This window comes from Loxodonta africana, chromosome 1, assembly GCF_030014295.1.
Source record: "Loxodonta africana isolate mLoxAfr1 chromosome 1, mLoxAfr1.hap2, whole genome shotgun sequence".
NCBI classification, from domain to species: domain Eukaryota; kingdom Metazoa; phylum Chordata; class Mammalia; order Proboscidea; family Elephantidae; genus Loxodonta; species Loxodonta africana.
In genome coordinates this window covers 94544598-94566585 of record NC_087342.1, presented here as the reverse complement: position 1 = coordinate 94566585, position 21988 = coordinate 94544598, and the positions used below count along the sequence as shown (strand labels likewise).

The window sequence follows — 21988 nt, the reverse complement described above, 5'->3', positions numbered from 1 at the left end:
GGATCATAACAGAACATTCTTTGACTCACTTTGAACACATGGTCAGGAGGGATCATTCACTAGAGGAGGACATTATGTTTGGAGTAGAGGGCCAATGAGGGCAAGTGAAACCCTCAGTGAGATGGATTGGGAACAATAGCCTCAACAACGGACTTGAACATGCCAGGAATCATGTGGATAACGCAAGACCAGACAACATTTCATTCTGCTGTATGTAAGTTTATTATTTGAAGTTCTCCTCTTCTCTCTGTTTCCTGCATGTTCCTTTTTACTTATTATTTTGGTTTTTGGTCAAGTCCGAAGTCTTCCTCAAGTATATGGTGGTCCTTGGCAGAACATTCATATTTAAGAGAGAGGTACTAAGCAGCTGGTGGGTCATTCTGGTACCTTGGCAGTCACTGTAGCATGGTTGGGAGACAGCCCAGCTTTTTTTTTTTTTTCTCTGAAAAATACCCAGATGTCAATATCTGTAAGTCTTTTTTCTTGGATGGGTCACTTTCCTCAGAGACTCAGATTCCTTGGAGTAAAAGTGAATCGCCAGCCTTCTAGGAACCAGCTGGGAGAAGAGGACTTGAGGGCTCACTTCTGGATAACAGACCTTCACTAACTCCCCCTGTTTTCAGTACGGAGCCTCATTCCTGCTTTAATTGGATGAGTTGTTCCCAAAGTCAGAATTTCTTTAGTTTGATGTTTTCCCAGTCTTCTCCCAGCGTGATGGGCAGGCTTGGGGATTTGCCTGGTTTACAAAGTGTTGGGGGAGCTAGCTTAGGGGTACTTAGCTTCTTCAAAAACATTTCATCTGTCTCCCCATGGAGCCTCTGCTTCCAGAGGGAACTGGAGCTTCAATGCCTTTATCTTCCCAAAGTTCTGCCTCAGAAATCAACTGGCTTCTTGTTGCCTATAGCAATCAACTCTCACCTTAAGTTTTATTTTCTCAGGTCAGTAAAATCAGTTATCACTCTTCTCTCAGCTCAGGTTTCCAATTTCTAAAATGTTGCCTTTTCTTGTCTGATTTTATCTCTTCTCCTGTTCTCTTCTTCTTACGGGCCTGTCTGCTTTTTATTCTTTTACTGCTATTTCAGGCTGGTTTGGAGCATAAGGAGAGAGAAACTTGAACGTCCCATTTCCATGATTTAACCAAAAGATGTTAAAATTGCCCTTGTATTCAAGGAAATGAACCTAGAATTTATCCTTTGGAACAAGATACTCCTTTGTTTTGGGATAGACTACTTTTGTAAACCTTTACTTAGCATTGGTTCACTCATTAATTTACTCGAAATATTTTTGAATCTCCAGTATACTGCAAAGACTGGACAAGACAGTGCTGGCCCCTGCCTTCATGGAGCACAGATTCCAGTTCCAAGAAAGGAGAGGTGCAGATAAAGAAGAGAGAATCAACAGATAAATTACAACCTGTGGTAAACATTATAATAAAAACAAATAAGGGGCAGAGATAAAGAATAACCTTATCTTGCTCCTCCTTTTCACAGCCAAACATATTGGAAGAGTTGTTTGTATTGGATGCTCCCACCTCCCACTTATTCTTCACAACCTGCTCCAGTTGGGCTTCTGCCTCTTCCGCTCTTGCATTCCCTGATGACCTCCATGTCATTAAACCAGAAGACTTTTCAGACCTCCTCTTACCGGATTTCCCAGCAGTAGATGACATGTGAACTTCCGCTTTTGTCATACTTGTCCCTTAGCCTCCTTGACCCAACATTTTTATACTACTCCTACATCTCTGATCACTCTTGATTCCCATTGCCTTCTCTACCCTGACATTAAATGCTGAACTGTCTAAAGCTCGGTCTTGCACCACAGTAAAAATGGTGTCGTGGGGGCATCTGACCTCCTCTAACTTCACAAGGGGGATAGATAATCAAGATCTACAGCCCAAGGCTGACTGCTATGAGGTGCAGGTCAGACATACCTGCTCTCTCCAACCTTTTTACCAAATCTGCCATAAGCCATCCCTCTACTTCTCTTCTGGGTTCAATAATTCGTTGCAATGGCCACACAACTCACAGACCATACTTACAGTTGTGGGGCTTATTGGGGAACTAACAGTTTACAATTCAGGATCACGAATGACTCAGGATATAGTTCTTTGGTCAGGACAGTTTCTCGGCCATGCCCACAGGCAGGCTTCTCCCTCGGCCTCTGGGCTCCTCTGGCTGGCACTGCCCTGCTCGGGAAGTGTTACAAACCTCTTTAGCTCTCTGCCAATAAGTACCTGTGGGTACCCCATTTCACCAGCAAGCCTGCTGGAAGGCACTCAGCTCTTTCCCTCCGTGGGTCAGCAAGCCTATTGTAACCACCTTGCTCCATGAGCCAGGAAGCCCACCATGCCATCTTCCGTTGGTCTCCTGGTTCTGCTACCACCATTTCTCTGCTGATGTTTCCGTTTGTCTCACACCATCTTTGGTGTTACAGCTCTCTCTCTCTGTTTCCTGGGTCTAGGAGGTTCTCAATGCAGGGAACCCAGATACAAAGGACATGTTCCACTCCAGTCTCTTCTTCTTGGTGGTAGTGAGGTCCCACCTTTCTGCTTCTGGAATGGTTCATTTTAAGCCTGGCGTATGGCAAAACTGACCGATCTCCTCATTACTGTTCCATACTCCCTATCTGCATGGTCCCGCTCCCACAAGGGTGCCATACACCTTATTTGCCTTATTAGCAAGCTGTCCAATCCCCTTGATGGGCCGTAAGTACCTTATTTGCATGGTCCCACCCAATCATTTGGTTGGGGTTGCAAGACATTGGTGAGAATGGCCATATAAAAGCGATCCATCACACTGCAGGCTACCTCCTGGCTTTTCTGGCCATGGTTATTTCATACTTGGGGGATAAGTTCCCCTCTCAATCATTTTACCAATCCAAGACAGTCATTAACAATTAGTCCTTAGTAGGGCAAAGAGTCCTCAAGGTATGTTTACTCAGGTACCAGCCATTCAGTTCTGCTGCAGATATCCATCCGATCTGGTCAGGTTCTCCAAAAGTCATCTTGGCTTCACTCTTTCTGGTGTCTGATAAAATTTAACTGAGAGGAGATTATTTCCTTGCTCTGAGCCTCACAAGGTATCAGCATAGCAAAACCTTTAAGGGACTTTAGGTTCAGCCACTGTACTCCAGTCCAGCAGTGCCTCTCCCTTAGTCCACCCTTTCACACTTATAGCCTCTACAATTACATTTTTTACAATCACAATTAACCCTGTTAATAATCAACACTCACAACTGAATTATATAATCCTATCAGCATCTTCCCCCACCCTCTCTTTCCCAGACCCATCAGGAAAAGAGGAAACTCTTCAAGGGGTTCCTCCTTTGTCACCTTCATTTTGAGTATAAGCATACCCATGAAAGTGTGTAAGTCAGCCACTTCATGCCTTTATCTCCCCCTGTTTTAGATAGACAATGTTTAAATCGCCCGTCCTTATTGAACCAGTATTATGGGGAGACAAGTGTGCTCCTTGGTCTGAAGAATCTTCTGTTCCCATTGGAACTTTGGGCACCTGCGTCGATAAGCAAAGTCCATCCAGAGCAAGCCATCAAATTGCAGCAGTCTACACCAGCTCACAATGTCAAACATTTTTCTCTTCATTTGGTTGGTCAGCTCATCTCTAGCCCCTGTGGGCTGGGGTGGATTATCTAATAGGCAAGGTAAGCACAATGTTTACCTTGCTTACCAGATCATCTGTAGTGAACAATTCCACATTTTTTCAGCACATCAAAGATTCTACTTCTAAGGTATGGCTGGCATCTATCTCTCTCCCAATCCCACAGCACCTTCCTATGGAATCAAAACCTCTTTTCAAATTTACAGTCCCTAACAGGGATGGATAACCCAGTAAGCAAGGTAAGCACGGGCTTGCTTATGCTTATTTACTAATCTGTTGTGAAAAATTTCACATGAATTTTCACCATATTGCTATGTCTGACCTTCTCTAATTTCACAAGGGAGAAGGCGAATCAAGATCAACAGAATAAGGCTAATGCTTATGACGCAAAGTCAGACACACTGTCATGGATTGAATTGTGCCCCCCTCTGCCCCCAAAATATCTGTCAATTTGGCTAGGTCAAGATCCCCAGTATTGTATGATTGTCTACCATTTTGTTATCTGATGTGATTTCCTTATGTGTTGTAAATCCTATCACTACTTTGTAATGAGATGGATTAATTAGTGGCAGTTATATTGATGAGATCTACAAGATTAGATAGCATCTTAAGCCAATCTCTTTTGAGATATAAAAGAGAAAAGCGAGCAGAGACATGGGACCTCATACCACCAAGAAAGAAGCACTGGGAGCACAGCGCATCCTTTGGACCTGGGGTTCCCGCATGGAGAAGAGCCGACAGAAAGAGAAAGCCTTCCCCTGGAGCAGACACCCTAAATTTAGATTTCTAGCCTACTAGACTGTGAGAGAATAAATTTCTCTTTGTTAAAGCCATCCACTTGTGATACTTCTGTTATAGCAGCACTAGATGACCAAGACACATACCTCCTTTCTTCAACCTTTTTACCAATTCTGACACCAGCTGTCCCTCCCATGGTACTCCTTCCAGCAAGCCTCCTGCCTGAAGGCACTCAGCTCTCTTGCTCCATGGGTCAGCAAGCCTATTGTAATCACCTTGCCCCATGGGCTGGAAAGCCCACTGCACCATCTCATGCTTGTCTCCTGGTTCTGCTGCCACCATTTCTCTGCCGCTGCTGCTTGCTGTCTTGTGCCATCTCCAGAGTTATAGCTTTGTCCCTCTCTGTCTCCTGGGTGTAGGAGGTTGTCTGTGCAGGGAACCTGGGTCCAAAGGACATGCTCCGCTCCCATCTCTTCTTCTTGGTAGCGAGGCCCCCCGCCTTTTCTGCCTCTGGAATGGCTGATTTTAAGCCTAGCAGGATGGCAAAACCGACAAATTCCCTCATTAGGGTTGTATACACCTTATTTTCATGGTCTCATCCCTACAAGGGTGCCATACACCTTATTTGCATTATTAGCAAGCTGTCCGATCCCCTTGGTGGGCCACAAGCACCTTATTTGCACAGTCCCACCCAATCTTTTAGTGGGAGTTACAAGATCGTGGTGAGAAAGGCCATTTAAAGCTATCCATCGCACTGTAGACCCTCTTCTCCTCTCACTTTATAATCACTAAAAGATCTAGCCCATAAGACCTAGAAACGCTTGCATTCACCTTTTTGTCTAGCCTCCACCAATAATCTTGACATTATTTTTGCATACAACCTCAATTCCCTTGTTACTCTATCCTTTCCCAGTACTCTTGGAAAAGCCCTAACTTTCTGCCCACTCTGCTACTGCACACTGTAATGTGGCATAAGGAATTGTCTAAATTCATGAGACATAAGAATCAGGATCAGTACAAAACTAGTTCCTATTAGGCAGAGGTCAGGTATGTCTCTGCCTTCCTACTTCTCCATAATCTGACACCAGCTGTCCACCTCATGGCACTCTATTCCTCTGCAGGATTCAATAAATTGTTGCAACAGCCACACAGAACTCATAGACCATACTCACAGTTTCTGGTTTCTTAGGGAAGTAACAGGTTACAACTGAAGGTCAGGATCTACTTGGAAGTGACAGGAATAACTCAGGATTAGCGTCAGAAAGCACACAGGCCTCTAGCAATCAGTGGGCACAACTTCTCTGCTGGGCAGCTGCCTTCTCTGCCATGCAGGCCTCTCACCATTGGGCCTTTCTGCCATTGGGTGCTCTGCTGTTGGCTATTTGCTGCCAGCTTCTCTGCTATTAACCCCTCTGCTGCTAACTGGCCCAGCTTATAACCACTGTAGCAAGTTTGGGGCCACTTGGCTCCCATGTGGCTCTGCTTTTCTACCAGCCCAGGTCTTAGCCAGCATCTCTCTTTCTTCCAGAGTCCTCTCTGCCATTGGCTTGTCTGCTGTCAGCCTCTCTGCCACTAACTGGCCCAGCTCATGGCATGTGTAACAGCTTTCTCAGCCATACAGGCCCTTTCAGCCATGCAGTGCAGAACCTCTCAGCCTCGGCTCTGCTACTGGGCCCTTTTCAGGTGTCTTGCCATCTCCAGTGTTACAGCTCTTGACCAGTATTACAGCTCTTTTAGGAGGTTCCCATGCAGAAACCCTGGGTCCAAACTGCTTCACACCAGGCTCTTCTTGGTCTTGAGGTTCCCTCCTCTCTTTCTCTATAAACCTGTGGAGTTGGTCGCTTATATAAGTAAACTCCTTGTCAGCTTCAAGGTGTGGCCTTCCCAGAAAGACCACAATACAACCAATCCTCTCAGAGGACCACAAATCTCTCAATCCCATTGGGTGGTTTTACACATCACCTTTCCAACTAGTAAACCGATGGATCCCTGCAAGGTAGGTAAAATAGACCAATCACACGGCAGACTACAGCCCAACCAATCATTTTTGGCAGAATTACAAACCCAGGACCAGAAAGACCTTATATAAGAGAAACTCTTTGCACTGCACATGTACAGAGCTGAATATACTCAGAGAGAAAGAAAACCATACAACCATGCTGGCCAGTATCACTTTAAATTTGTGACAAACTTTGAATGGGTCTTCAGTGCTGCTCAACAGTCATGCTACATCCCTCTAGTTCATCGTCTTCAACCTAGAGTATGCAAACCCTAAGGATGACACAAAGACCTTACAAGGGGCATGAGAACATTGTCAGTTACAAAGGTATTCATTCATTTCTACATCCTCTACTTCTATATAGTGTTTTCAATCGTCTCATATGCATGCAAAAGCTGGATGATGAATAAGGAAGACTGAAGAAGAATTGATGCCTTTGAATTGTGGTATTGGTGAAGAATATTGAATATACCATGGACTGCCAAAAGAACAAACAAATCCGTGTTGAAAGAAGTACAACCAGAATGCTCCTTAAAAGCAAGGACGGCGAGGCTATGTCTCACACACTTTGGACATGTTATCAGAAGGGATCAGCCCCTGGAGAGGGACTTCCTGCTTGGTAAAGTAGAAGGTCCATGAAAAAGAAAAAGACCCTTAACAAGATGGACTGACACAGTGGCTGCAACAATGGGCTCAAGCATAACAACGATTGTGAGGATGGTGCAGAACCGGGCAGTGTTTCATTCTGCTGTACATGGGGTTGCTATGAGTTGGAACTGACTCAACAGCACCTAACACAACAACAACAACTACTTCTATATATCCTTTTTCTAAAACTGATTTACCTGAGAACTGCCCTGCAGTAGACAATAACTGTTCTTGTCTCCCTCCTCCTCTTTTACCATTGTCCCATTCCCTTCTTCCAAGGTGGGAAAAATGTAAAAGCATCTGAGTTGCCAAACAAAGCCACAATTGGAAATATTGTTTTTCGGGCTAAGAAAATGAATGACTCTGATGACTGAATAATAAATCCTTTTGCAAGTCATGTGGTTCCCAGTTCTTTGCTTTCAATGAAATTGGAGGACCTAACTGAGCTGTCAGCTTGAATATCATTAAAAGTAATTTTAATGACAGCTCACTGTGTGATTTTTGGCAAATAATTCAGAAGGAGTTCAAAGAAGTGAGTGTCACTGCTGTAATAAAAGCCTTTTCATTCCCATTTACTTACTTACTTATGTGAACTAGGCTTCTCAGCCTTTACACTGACAAAAAAGAAAATAATTGGAAGAGAATTGAAACTCAGTGCTGTTTCATTCCAACAGCATGCATTCAAGGATACGTGGAATAGGTGAAAACTGGATAAGCAATGCATTTCCAATAAAACTTTGTATTTACATTTAATAACTGTTTTTCACATTTACAGTTTCTACAGTTACAGTTTTTACAATCACAATTAACCCTGTTAACAATCAACACTCACAACTGAATCATAATCCTATCAGGATCTTCCCCCACCCTCTCTTCCCCAGACCCATCAGGAAAATAGGAAACTATTCAGCGGGGATCCTTCCTTGTCCCCCTTACTTTGAGTGTAAGCATGCCTTTATCTCCTCCTATTTTAGATAGCCAATGTTTAAATTGCCCATCCCTATCAAACCAGTATTCTGAGGAGACGAGCATATTCCTTAGGCTGAAGAATCTTCTATTCCAGTTGGAACTTTGAGCATCTGCATCCATAAACAAAGTCCAGTCCAGAGAAAGCCATCAAATTGCAGCAATCTACCCCAGTTCACGGTGTCAAACATCTTTCTCTTCATTTGGTCGGGTTCTGGTCAGCTCATCCCTAGCTCCCATGGGCTAGGTCAGTAGGTACCAACTGTAATCTCGGCAGTCCTTACACATGTCCCTGCACTTCAGGCCAGCCAGCCACTTCTCTCATTCCTAGCCCCCAAGGGCTATGTCAATGGGCACCACCTGTAGGCTCAGGAGTCCACAGAGCTCCCTGCACTTCAGACTAGCCAGTCTTTTCTTTTGCTCTCATCCTTAGCCTCCATGGGCTAGGTCAACCAGTGCCAATGGAACATGTCCAAACTCAGCCTGTCTCTTTATTGCTGCACCTCCCCCACTTCCACTCATGCGTGGACCCAGGTGGTCACCACAGGTGAGTATACCAAGCTGTGTACCCTATCGCTCCCTGTAACTTCCAGTTCTGGAAAGCAGGTTTTCTGATGGGTATTGACTTTTCTTGCCCCAATGTACCCAAAGGCAAACTGCTTGCTTGCTCAAAATTCCAAAAGCAAAGCAGTCATTTTTTTTCCTGTAAGTCCTTCCTTCAAATGTTAAATCTTCTGTTGTCTCAGCAGTTCTGGGTAGGTCTGCATGGGTGGGGCTCAGGTTTTGGGCCTAAGGCCCCATACTCTATACCCAGGGCTACTGCATTCAGACCAACAGTTGGTGTTTCTTTCAGACAAATTCTAGTTCTCCTTTTAGCAAATCCAGTCAAGTATTGGCTGAAGGTGGAGTTACATGCTCTGTGTTATCTATAATACCCAATATTCATTTCTAGCATAGTTAGGTCTGCTTTACAACACTAAGTAGGAGAAACATTCAATATTCATGGTCCATTCAAATAAACACATAATTCTTTTAAAACTTTCCAGTTTCATCTTCTCCACCCCTTGATTATCTTCCCATTCGTATGCCTCTGGCTGGGTAGAGCCAGTGGGCCCCTATCAACCATCTTGTTTAATCAACCTAGCTTTTGCTCTAGGCTGTTCCAGATGTGGCTTTTCTCTCCTCAGCTGCAGCATAACATCTCTTACTTTCCTTTCAGCCTTTACAGGTAACAACAGCCAAAGTAACCATCTAAGAATCAAAAGTTTCACTTTCCAGGACCCTTCATTCTTTCTCTTACAAAGTCCCATGCTTCTGTGAGTCTGGAGCCATTGCAACAATCTTCTGATGCCAACTGTAAAAATGGCATAGGGGAGACGTCTGACCTCCTCTAACTTCACAAGGGGTAGGGAGAATCAAAATCAGCAGCCAAGGCTGATTGCTGTGAGGTGGAGGTCAGCATACCTCCTCTCCAAACATTTTATCAATTCTGACACCAACTGTCCCTCCTATGGGACTCTCTACTTCTCTTTTGGGTTCAATGATTAATTGCAACGGCCGCACTGAACTGACAAACCATACTCACAGTTATGGGGTTTACTAAGGAAGTGGCAGGTTATACTTCAAGTTCAGGAACACTCAGGACACAGTTCTATCAGGACAGCCTGCAGCCTCTTCTCAGTCATGCCTGCAGGCACACCTCTCTCTCTGGTCCCTTGGCCCGGCCTCTGCCCTGCTTGGGCAAATGTTACAAAGCTCTTTTAGCTCTGCTAACAAGTATCAGAAGCGCCCCACTCTGCCAGTAAGCCTTAGCAGGATGGTACTCAGCTCTAGCTCCTTGGGTCCACCAAGTGCCTGGAGGCACCCTATTTCTCCAGCAAGTCTCCTGCTTGAAGGTGCACTCAGCTTTCTTACCCCATGGGCTGGGATGCCCACTCCACTGTTTCCTGCTGGTCTCCTGCCTCTGCTGCCGCCGTTTCTCTGCCACTGCTTCTCACCGCCTTTGGTGTTACAGCTCTCTCTTGGCCTCCTGGTTCCAAGAGCTTCTCAGTCCAGGGATCCCAGGCCCAAAGGATGTGCTCCACTGTTGGCTCTTCTTTCTTGATGGTGAGATCCTCTCCCCTCCACTTTTGGAATGGCTCATTTTAAGCCTAGCATGATGGCAAAACTGACCAATCCCCTTGTTAGGGTTCCATACACCTTATTTGCATGGTCCCACCCCCACAAGGGTGCCATGCATCTTAATTACATTATTACCAAGCTATCCAATCCCCTTGGTGGACCACAAGCACCTCAATTGTATAGTCCCACTCAGTTATTTGGTGGGAGTTATAAAGACTATGGCTAGAAGGGCCACATTAAATAATTTGCTGTACCGCAATCATCATGGTGGTTATTCTGATGGAAATCACCGATGATGCTAAGGCGGATAGGTAGAGGTTTGATGAAGTATCAGATACTTAGGTACCGCAAAGGAACAAATGGTGACTTTATGGTGGCAAATACTGGCAAACTGGGTGGCAGGACCCAGGTAAGATGGGTTCTCCTTCTGTGCCTCTGGATGTAATGCACTGAGGAAAGCATAACAATATTTATCTTTCATCTTTTTTTGAACCTGAGGTAGGAAGAAACAGAGACTGAGCCCCTAGGCAAGGAGCCCTGCAACTCGCAACTTACTTACAATACTATGTGTTTGGTTAATGACATAAAACCCCCATCCTGGACTGTGCAATAGGAAAGAACAAACAATGTACTCCCTTGTAAGATGTTTTTCAGAAGGAACCCGCCGAATCTGGTCCATGGAGCATGCACAGGCATCTGCAAGGTGACCAAGGTGACCGACGGATGACTTCTGCCTGATGCAAGTACCCGAGACAGGAATCAAACTAGCACCACAGGAGGGACTGCTCAGGCGCAACACCCCATAATAAGTCCTGCTACGAATCCCAGAAGTCTCCGGGACAGGAGCTGTCTTAAAGCTATCTTAGAAAGATGCTGCGCATGCACTGTAGTTAACATATCCCCCCCAAGACAGACCACTTACCAGAAAGCTCTGCCCATACCTATGAATAAACATAAATCTTCTCCCCCCATCTTCCCCCGCCCCACTCAAAAACCTTTAAAAATCCAAGCAAATCCTTTGTTCTGGGAGATGGCAGTAAGTGTTGCCTGGGCCCTCCTCATCTCCACTTGTAACCCTCTTTTAGTAAAGCTTTGCTCATGTGGAAAATTCTCCGTGCCTCACCTGTTCATTCTTGACCAGTGAACAGCAAGAACGTCCTTCAATTAAAGGTGTAGATGCACCAGCAACAAACCTATGGTGATGGTTACCTTATAGAAATGAATGGCCTATACTCTTTAAAACTGTTAAAGTCTTGAAAAACAGGGAAAGACTTGAGGAACTGACCAGACTGAGGGAGACTACAGAGATGTGACTGCCAAATGCAGTACATGATCCTGGACCAGAAAGGACAGACATTATTAGGAGAGCTGATGAAACTTGAATGGGATCTGTGAATTGGAAGGGACAGCATCTGGTAGGTTTTTTTTTAACAATGTTGATTTCCTGAATTAGGCTGGTTATAACGGGGTTGAGCAAGAGAGATGGAGTAAATCTGGCCAAACGTTAGCAATCGGGGAATCTGGGTGAGAGAAATAATAGAGTTCATAATTTCTTCCTGTAGGTGCGGAATTACTTCAAAAGTTAAGAAAATTCAATACAGTGATGGGTTTATTTATTACAGATGATCTTGGTGTTGAACCTACCATGGGGAAGGAACTGTAAGAAAGTGATAAAGGTGTCTGTGTGGCCTTATTGCAAACTTACCCAAGTCATAAGTAAGAGTATCAGCTATTAATATATTACATCCATATAAAAAATATAGCACTTCATAATTTACAAAAACAAACAAAAAAACTCTATTTCATTGTCTCCCAGAACAATCCTGTGAAACAAACTGGTTTCCCAATTTTATAAAAAAAGATCAGGTGACTTGTCCAAGGTCACAAAACTAATAAATGATTAGCCTAGGCTCTAATGAAGATTATTTTTACTCATTATGCAAATTCTTTGGAGCAGCAGCAAACTATAATGTGGGATGGCTCTAAACAAAATTGTGAAGTTGATTGTGCCCTTTAGGGGGTGGCTTGCCTTCCGCAGAAAATAAAGGCTTCCGATTAGAATCAGAATGAAGTTTAGGTTAGAGACCCTAAAAGTTCCAGTAATGAGGCCCAACACCACACACACTGCTTCCTTTACTGTACCCACCAGCCTTTTCCCTCACTTATCCTAGTTTTTTTTTTTTATCCTAGGGGACCCAGGTCTCCATTTGAGCTTCGGTTCCCCTCATGAACCTTCAGGCCAGTACCTTGAAAACAGGATCAAGAAAAGGCCTTCATTCTGTTAGCCCAAGACAGGTACCATTCCCAAAGCCAACTCTTCAGACAGGGATTGGACTGGACTACAGCATAGGAAATGATACTTGAGAGGAGCGAGCTTTTTGGATCAAGTAGACACAGGAGCCTATAGGGGCAGCTCCTGTCTGGAGGGGAGATGAGAAGGCAGAGGGGGACAGAAGCTGGCTGAATGGACACGAAAATAGAGGGTGGAGAGAAGGAGCGTTCTGTCTCATTAGGGTGAGAGCAACTAGGAGTATATAGCAAAAAATATATATATATATAGCAAGGTATACATAAATTTTTGTATGAGCGACTGACTTGATTTGTAAACTTTCACTTAAAGTACAATAAAAACCTAAAAAAGAAAAGGCCTTCAACCCTTGTCCCAGCCACAATGTCCTTGATGACATTCCCCTTCGATGACTGTTATGTGTGCCTATATGAAGTTCTCAAATCACAGTCTTTCATAATGCTTTCAACACTGTTATGCTTTCAATCTGCGTATGTACAACGCACTCATAATACGAAATTAGAAAAATATATGTATATACTTCTGTGATGCTCTCTAACCAGAAAACTTATGTCATTAACAGCTTACAAGGTATTAGAAACTATAACTATAAAACATCAGATAGTTAATTAGAAAACTTCTAACTTTAGAAATTGATAAATAGAATGTAGTAAAAAACCTCTAGATGCTGGCACTGCATCCATGTGCTATGATAAATAAATTGTAACTTATAACTAGATAGGGGGTCTCTAAATTAGAAATACAAAAGTTTGAAGTATTTTGCAATGATGTAAAATATAGTCAAACCTCCCTAAATTGGCTCATCACATGTATATGATAAAAACCTCCCTAAACATGTTTGTTGCATCTATGCTATAACAAAAACGTTCCTAAGTTGGCTCGGCACATATGTGATATGATAAAGGAATTATTACATAAAATTGCCTCTGTGTTACTTGGTCTTGAGACACTAGGTAAGTCGTAAACAACCACCAAATCTTTGACCTTGAAGAAAAAAAAGGTGACATACTAGTCTCTTAAACATGACATCACCTAATCCTTATTGTGCAAGGTCAATGTATACACTGGATCTCGGCTCATGCTCTGAGAGGCAGGCAGAGGCAAAGTATCTCTTTAGTCTCTGACTTTCTCCGAAGACTATGAGAGCTTGCAGGCTACCCACCGCTACAGACCTCGGACCCTAGCTATGCGGGAGCTCCACCAAGTTCCAGCCATGGTCAGTCTTCCTCCCGAGAACCTCTTGTAAAAGGTAAACGCTTTAAGTCTAAAGATTGGGACTCTAACTACTGAACTAACACTGTAATTGTAATTGTCAATTCTTATTCTTGGGTTCTAAAATGGAAGACTTCAGTGCGTGCCTTGCCATGACTACCTTGCAATAAACTAAAGGAATTTATGCATGGCAAACCCGAGCATTTCTTTATGTTTAAGACAAAATCCTACAAGAAAACGACATCTCTATCCCTCTCAAACCTCACATCTTATTTTTGCCCTGGAGTTCCTGGGTTGTGCAAACTTTAACATGCTTAGCCAGCAGAAAGGTTGGCGGTTTATGTCCACCGAGAGGCGCCTTGGAAGAGAGACGTGGTAATCTCTTTGAGAAATCAGCCACTGAAAACCTTATGGAGCAGTTACTCTGACACACGTGGCGTGGCCATGCTTTTTTTAGACTAAAAGGCAACTCCTTGGCTTGTATTTGCCCCAGTAGGTCGCAACTACCCCGCTTGGACCCACTGACCAATCAAAATCTTTCTCTTTTTATGACCACCCCTTGAGCTCACGCTGTCCAATTATAATCCGCCTCTCCCAAAATTCCAAAAGGTCTAGGTTATAACGTCCAATCTCAGCCAAAGGCAGACATGAGTGGGGGTGGGGTGGGGGTGGGGGTGGGGGTGGGGGTGGGGGTGGGGCGGGAGAACTATGCCTGAGCTGACTGTAGACCCCGGGCACTCGGCTACTTGTCCCCAACCCCCTCAGGAGAGGCCCCCCCCCCAGCCAGCCACCCGCTGTCAAACCCAAAGGGACTTTAACGGCCAACTGAAAAATAAAAGGCCCAGCCCCCTCCTTGACGGACAGCAGCTCACAGTAGCACACAAGGTCCACTTGCTCACCCTTTCTCTATAGGGTCCCCAGACCTTGAGCCTTGACCTTAAAGACCCAGAATGTGGACAGTTGGGCTGCCTGCTTGTTCCAGTTTGTTTGTCTCTATGTTGGGCCTAATGATTCCAAATCACAGAATCATAAAGTGGTAAAACTGGACAGGATTTTAGGGATTGTTTAGTCCAGACCATTCGCTTTATACTGGGTAATTAAATGATTGCTCCAAAGGCTCTCTTATCTCTCTTGAGTGGGGGAATTAGGGTCAAGACAGGTGCAGGACTTGCAAGCACCACACCCCTTAATCCTGGCAGTGCTGAGCAAGGCTTCCATGCCAACCTCCCTGATCCAGCCAGCTGTCAGACTGGGGTTCAGGATGGCAGAGGAAGGCAATGTGGACGAGGACGATGTGTTCCTGGTGTTTGCCCATGGTCCCTCTCCTCCCAGGGGTCCCCTTCGTCAGACCTTGGACAAGGCCTTCTTTATCTTCCTGGTCCTCCTCCTGACACTGCTGATGCTGCAGGCTGCCTATAAGCTGCTGTGGCTGCTACCATGGGCAAAGTTTGGGGACTGGCTCCTGCAAACACCTCAGAAGGAGCAAGAGCTGGAATTGTGACCATCTTTCCTAGAAGCATTCTCTCTCCCTGCCACAGAGGTGAGAGGGGAGACAGGAGGGAAATGGGACTGTTGGGGGTTGTGGAGGGGACATTTATATAGCTTAGAGAAGCAATCTTAATTTCCTTGAAGTAATTTTGAGAATAAATAATTATGAAATAATTTTGAAAACGTATGTAATCTCTCATTTTTAAGTGGCATCTAAAATTTTTCATCATAAATTAAGGTTGCTTCAAGAATTGAAATCAATATTGGCATATTAATAATGTTCACATTTTAAAATAAAATAGTTAAATCACCCTTTTGAATGTCAAATTGAATTGAGATATCATAGTGACTTGATGGAGCCCAGGTGAAACAGTGGTTAAGAGTTGGGGTGCTAGCCAAAAGGTGAGCAGTTTGAATCCACCAGCCACTCCTTGGAAACCCTATGGAGCAGTTCTGCTCCATTTCTAGAGGGTCGCTATGAGTCGGAATTGACTCAACCGCAAAGGGTTTGGTTTGGTTTTTTGGATGAAAGGAATAGGCTCTTTGTCTCTTTGAGACAAGGTAAGATTAACTAAAAAAAAAAAAAAAAGATTACCACAGGAGATTTTATGGTTGAGAGCTATACTCTTCTTTTTTTAAGAGGGAGGAAGTCCATTGTAAAAGGGGAAGGGAAGAAAGAGAACCTGTACTGCCGGTGCTTACTCAGGAAAACAATTTTGGGAAAGGTGAGGATCTGGAAATTAGATCCAGTAAAACGCCCATGCTCAGGTACCCTTTGGAGTGTCTTCATGGTCTCAATTTGAAGACTTAGGCTTAGAGAACTGGAGAGAAGTGGTGTGGAATTCTTTAATGGGAGGGAAGGTTTGATGTTCTGGGATTCCAAAGATGTGGGGGATGTAAGGGTGGTACTAGAAAGTGGGAAGATGCTCGCTACTTATGGAATGCACAGGATGCAGGAGGTGAAAATCTCAGAGACTGGAGTCGTGTTAATCTTTTGGGTTTGCACATGAGCTCACCTCTGGACTTTGCCCCTGCCTTGACGAGTCCCTCTAGCCCCACTAAAGCTGGCCGAAGGGGTGCGGGTGAGACAGGCATCACAATCAGTTTCTTCCTCCTTCCTTCTTTCCACAGCAATCCCACAGGAAGAGGAGACGAGACCCCAGGTACTTCACGAGACTCATTTCTCATTTCGTCTCATACCCTTACAGTGGCAATTTGATCAGATTCTTAAAACCCTTGCCCCATCGCCGGTCCTTAGGCGCTGGACTCCTCTACGAAGCACAGCCTCCTGGTCAGCGCCTCCTGCGCGTCGGGGAACCCCTCTCGAGAAGAACAGAAAACAACCCAGGTCCCATCTGCTTGATTGATCGTTACGTGGTGATGGGTGAAAAGCAAATCAACAGTGGCAATAATAATAACGCATTTGTGTAGCGCGTTGTGCTTCTTCGTGTGCATGTGTTATGATTTCACGATGGGGAGATGGAGGCATCTAGATGTAGAGCTAGATGGAGGGTAGCAGCAAGGGGCGTGCAGCCGTCGGAAGAAAAGGGGCGGACGCAGTTGCTTAAGCTTTGCAAACCAACACCTGGGAGATAGGAAATCTGGGCCGGAAGGTTTGTCAATAGCCCAGCGGAAGGAAAGGATTTTTTTTCCTCTTAAGAGATTCTCACTCTTCTATGAAACCTTCCACAGCCTTGGGGAACCCAACTCCTTATCTATCCTGTTCCGTTCCCCCCCCCAATTGGAAAAGTGGCTCAATCCTCCCTGCACGCGATTCACCGGCGGTTGCGCTCAGTGCAAGAAGTTTCTGATTGGCGGAATCGCAGAAGCACCGGGTGAAAAGAGCCTCACTGGCTTCGCGCATAAGTCCGGACTGAGACAACGCCGTACGGCAAAATGGCGATCCCCGGGTGCTTCGCACTCCTTGAAGGGACAAACCACGCCCCCTACAGGTTAGGGGATAGGGCGCCGCAGACTACTGGAGATACTCGAGGGGCGGGACTACATCACTTCCGGCCACAGGACAACGTTCCGTATCATAAGATGGCTGCGCCTAGGTGCATGTAAGCGGAAACTCTGCGGCTTCCGGTCCTGAGTAGGGACTGCGGTGGGAGGGGGAAGGAAGGCGGAGAGAAGCATGCGAGGTTCTGAGATCAGCGGTGAGGGTCGCCTCGAGAGACCGTTTCTGAGGTGGGCGCTGGACGGTGCGGGCAGACAGGGTGGGGATATCGAGGGAGAGGTATTGTGGAGACCCGAGAGCTGAGCTCGAGAGCAAACTGTGGTACCTCCTATTCCTGAAGGGGAGAGAGCGGCCGGGGGCTGAACTGCGGGGGGAGGGGGGATTTGGCGGGAAGCTCACCTGGGGAAGGGGGCCGGACCCAGGATTGGGATTGAAGAGGAATCAAGAGAGCCCAGTCAGGGGCTCACGAGCGGTTACGGGTCAACGGAGAGAAAAGGGAAAATTAGGGTGGGGTGAGAGGGAGGGGATTCGAGGTAAAATATCTCCAACCTAATTTTTTTTTTTAAAGCCCCGGTTTGAAGGGACCTATTAGACGGTGGAATATGGGAATAATTCAAGGAGAAGAAAGGAGAATGGGCTGTTGGGAGAGAACCTGTTCCTCCACAGAGAGTGTAGGAGTTGGGGTGATCATTCAGGATGGGGTGGGGGGTGCAGGTTTGACGTGGTTGAGGGCGAAAGGGGGAAAACGTGGGGTGTGCCAACAGTGATGTAGCATCTGTGCAAGAGGGTGTCAAAGAAATAAGATGCAGTGTGGTAAACTGTCCTGGGAGGAAGGATCAACTTGCCAACTGTGAGAAACCTTGGATAAACGAAACAGAAAGACCGGAAATCGATCTGAGGGGTGGAGCTGGAGATAGGAACTTACTGTTTGTAGGTGGTTGGGGATCCCCCTCCCAGGTGCAGGGCCCGAAAAGTATATGTAACTAATGGTTGCTGATGATAGTCAGTGAAGACACTGTTGGGCAGAGCTGGGTATTACTGAAACCCAAGGAGATTGGAAAATGTGTGAGATGAAGGGATGGGGCTATGCTGGAGGGGCTCTTTCTGAGGCCCCATCCCCTTCCAGCAGGATTTCTGAAATCCCCACCACTTCCTCCCTCCGGGGGATTTGATCCCCCATGGCCACCGATAACAACATCATCGTGCTGGATGATGATGACGAAGATGAAGCAGCTGCTCAGCCAGGGCCCTCCCACCCACCCCCCAATCCGGCCTCGCCCAGGGCAGAAGCCCCTGGCCCCTCTGAGCCCTGTGTGTCTGAAGGAAGCAGTAGTTCGGGCAGCAAGAAATGCTACAAGTTGGAGAATGAGAAGCTGTTTGAAGAGGTGAGCTTTAAGGGAGGAGATTCTTGTACTCTAGGGAGGGGGAGGGCTGACTGGCTCTCCTGTCCTTTCTTCCCTGCTAACCCCACCTCACCTTCCTCTCAACCATCTCCCTTGTCTCTTTTCCTCTCCTTTCTTCCTCTGAACTGTCCAGTTCCTCAAACTGTGTAAGATGCAGACGGCAGAGCACCCTGAGGTGGTCCCATTCCTCTATAACCGCCAGCAGCGAGCCCATTCTCTGTTTTTGGCCTCGGCGGAGTTTTGCAACATCCTCTCTCGGGTCCTATCTCGGGCCCGGAGCCGGCCAGCTAAGCTCTATGTCTACATCAACGAGCTCTGCACTGTTCTCAAGGCCCACTCAGCCAAGAAGAAGCTGAACCTGTCACCTGCTGCCACCACCTCCAGTGAGCCCTCTGGAAATAACCCTCCCACAGACCCCCCCTTAGACTCCACAAATGCTGAGACCACTGCCTCTGAGGCCCCAAGGACCCGTGGTTCTCGGCGGCAGATCCAGCACTTGGAGCAGCTACTGGCCCTCTATGTGGCAGAGATACGGAGGCTGCAGGAGAAGGAGCTGGATCTCTCAGAACTGGATGACCCGGACTCCACATACCTACAGGAGGCACGGTTGAAGCGTAAGCTGATCCGCCTCTTTGGGCGCCTGTGTGAGCTGAAAGACTGCTCTTCACTGACCGGCCGTGTTATAGAGCAGCGCATCCCCTACCGTGGAACCCGCTACCCAGAGGTTAACAGGCGCATTGAGCGGCTTATCAACAAGCCAGGGCCTGATACCTTCCCTGACTATAGAGATGTGCTGCGGGCCGTAGAGAAGGCAGCTGCTCGACACAGCCTCGGCCTCCCTCGGCAGCAGCTCCAGCTCATGGCTCAGGATGCCTTCCGAGATGTGGGCATCAGGCTACAGGAACGACGCCACCTTGATCTCATCTACAACTTTGGCTGCCACCTCACAGATGACTATAGGCCAGGTAGGGAGTTTGCAGGATGCCCATCAGCAACCCATCAGGTGTGTGGCAGAGGGGCATCCCTTTAGTCTCTCCTTCTAGAGTTTGGGCTGAATGCTCTGACTTTATATCTTCCCACATAGGCATTGACCCTGCACTGTTGGATCCCATCCTGGCTCGGCGCCTTCGGGAAAACCGGAGCTTGGCCATGAGCCGGCTGGATGAGGTCATCACCAAATATGCAATGATGCAAGATCAGAGTGAGGAGGGTGAGAGACAGAAGAGAAGGGCTCGGCTCAAAGGCACCTCTGGCCACCCTGCAGAACCCCCCAGAGCCTCCTCAGATTCTGGTGAGGTATGAGAGGGATACCTCCTTCAGAGAGGCCATGTCCTTCCCCTGCACTGGCCTCCAGGGAGTCTGGGGTGACTGCTGGGGGAATGTGCAGAAAGAAAGCAAGGGCTGGACTCTGGAGCAAGGGATTTCTTAGAGAAACTCCTTTGTCCTCTAGGGCCCTAGTGGAATAGCATCCCAGGAGTGTCCTACCACCTCCAAGGCTGAGACAGATGAGGAAGAAGATGAGGAAAGTGATGAGGAGGAGGAAGAGGAAGAAGAAGAGGAGGAGGAAGAAGAAGAAGAGGAGGAAGAAGAGGAGGAGGTTACAGATTCTGAAGAGGAGGAGGATCTGGAACAGATGCAGGAAGGTCAGGGGAACAATGAAGAGGAGGAGGAGGAAGCAGGTATGTCAGGGAAGCATTCCCCCCATGTGTCAGTTCCCTCTACTTTGTTGAGCATAAGTCACCTGTTTGAGACCCTTATTTCCTTCTCTGTCCTTGTAGTGTCCCCTCAGCAGTATTCTTTCCTCTAGTTCTTATGCCATCCTTCCTTTTTTCTTCTTCCAGGCGAGGATGGAAACAAGAGCCCCATGTCCCCACCACAGATCTCCCCTGAACAGGACCTGGAACCTGGTAAAGAGATGAGCAGGTCTTCAATGGAGCAGCAAAACAAAAGACTTACAGTGTCTCCATCTTCACTGTCAGCGGAGCCCCTGGCCCTTTCCGGCATAGATGCTGAAAGCAGTGGAGAGCAGCTCGAGGAGTTGCCCCTGGAAGAAGAGAGTCCTGTGTCTCAGCTCTTCGAGCTAGAGATTGAAGCCTTGCCCGTGGAGACCACCCCTTCCCCTGAGGAGAGGGACATTTCCTCTTCCAAGAAGCAAACAGAGGACTCCCTCATCACTGTTTTGGAGAATGGAGCAGCCATGGTCACCTCCACTTCCTTCAATGGAGGTGTGTCTCCTCACACCTGGGGAGATTCCTGTCCCCCCTGCAAGAAATCTCGGAAGGAGAAGGCCCCAGGGTCAGGGCCATTAGGAGACAGGTAACAACAAGGAGGAGGAAGAGGGAAGTCAAGGTGGGATTGCACAGGGCTTTATGACAGGAGCACTGGGGAACTGAGTCTGCTGGGAATGAGATTGGACACTCCCCCTCCAGCCTCACTCACGTCATCCCCTCCACATGTTGATGTTTCTGTCTCCAGCTATGTGGAAAGGCAGAGGGCAGTGCATGAGAAGAACGGGAAGAGGATATGTACCCTCCCCAGCCCACCCTCGCCCTTGGCATCTGTGACCCCAGTTGCTGACTCCTCGACAAGGGTGGACTCTCCCAGCCATGGCCTGGTGACCAGCTCCCTCTGCAGCCCTTCTCCAGCCAGGCCTTCCCAAACCCCCCAGTCTCAAGCCTCCCGGCCTGGTACTTACAAGGTAAGAGAGGGAGGCCGTTTTGCTTCTGACAGTTCATTCTCTTTCGTTGTCTTTTCAGTTTCAGCTTCTCTGAGTATTGCACCCACCACTTCTTTTCTACCCCCATTTTTTGGTCTCTGTTAAGTCCCTTCGTCTCTTTCTCCTCCTCCCTGTATTCCAGATCTCTCTGACACTTGCCCCTTTGTCTCTCACTCCCCTGCAGATGAGTGTGGCCACACAGTGCGATCCAGAGGAGATCATCGTGCTCTCAGACTCTGATTAACTGCTTCCCCCAACATTCATGCTCCCCACCTCCAACGTGTTTGCTGATAGCATCTGGAGGATAGTGGGGAGCAAATGACTGAGATGGGGATGGACTGAGCTTTTCCCCTTTTGGTGGTGTTTCTTTTAAAAACAAAAGCTTAAGTTTTACACAGACGTATTAATAAACAATAAAATTCTTTTCTTATTGTATCCCTGTCTTTTCCTTGTTCTTTTGCTGTCACAGATTGGCACCAGTTCTTCCCTAGCTCAGGGTTAGCCTGGCCCCGGGTGGCCCTGGGACTGTCCTTTCCAGCCTGGCCTTTGCAGGCCTTCCTTGGGGTTTCTCAGCTTTTGGGCCTTCCCGCGCCCTCTGCCAGGCACTGAAAAAAGTGCTTCAGCCTCCTTAACCGCTCTACTTTCTCCCTTTGAGCGGTCGGAGTAAAAAGGCCAATCAGGGGCCGGCTCAAGGGTTACTTGGCCAATCCTGGCCCAGAGGAAGGGGGCGGGACTTCAGGGGAACTGTCAGAAGCTGGGAGGTGAGGGCGATTCGACCCGGCAAACCTGCTAATGGCCAGAGCTTAGGGGCG

The 21988-nt window shown here is 46.9% G+C and overlaps 2 protein-coding genes across 4 annotated transcripts; both read left to right on the top strand.

The window, feature by feature from the left end:
* The first annotated feature begins 14629 nt into the window (after positions 1-14629).
* On the top strand, positions 14630-17042 carry SMIM40 (small integral membrane protein 40). Its single transcript, XM_064284590.1, has one exon. The coding sequence runs from the start codon at positions 14826-14828 to the stop codon at positions 15108-15110; it is 285 nt and encodes a 94-aa protein (XP_064140660.1). The 5' UTR covers positions 14630-14825; the 3' UTR covers positions 15111-17042.
* A 133-nt stretch (positions 17043-17175) lies between these two features.
* Positions 17176-21923, top strand: DAXX (death domain associated protein). 3 transcript variants are annotated; one of them, XM_064284567.1, is made up of 8 exons: positions 17176-17287; positions 18184-18442; positions 18594-19425; positions 19545-19756; positions 19911-20139; positions 20302-20776; positions 20936-21158; positions 21361-21923. In XM_064284567.1, the coding sequence occupies exons 2-8, from the start codon at positions 18236-18238 to the stop codon at positions 21418-21420; spliced, it is 2238 nt and encodes a 745-aa protein (XP_064140637.1). In that variant the 5' UTR covers positions 17176-17287; positions 18184-18235; the 3' UTR covers positions 21421-21923. The 3 variants fall into 3 exon arrangements, with proteins under 3 accessions (XP_064140637.1, XP_064140648.1, XP_064140643.1); XM_064284578.1 differs by having other exon boundaries at positions 17195-17287; positions 18187-18442; XM_064284573.1 differs by lacking the exon at positions 17176-17287 and having other exon boundaries at positions 17782-18442.
* The last annotated feature ends 65 nt before the right edge of the window (positions 21924-21988 follow it).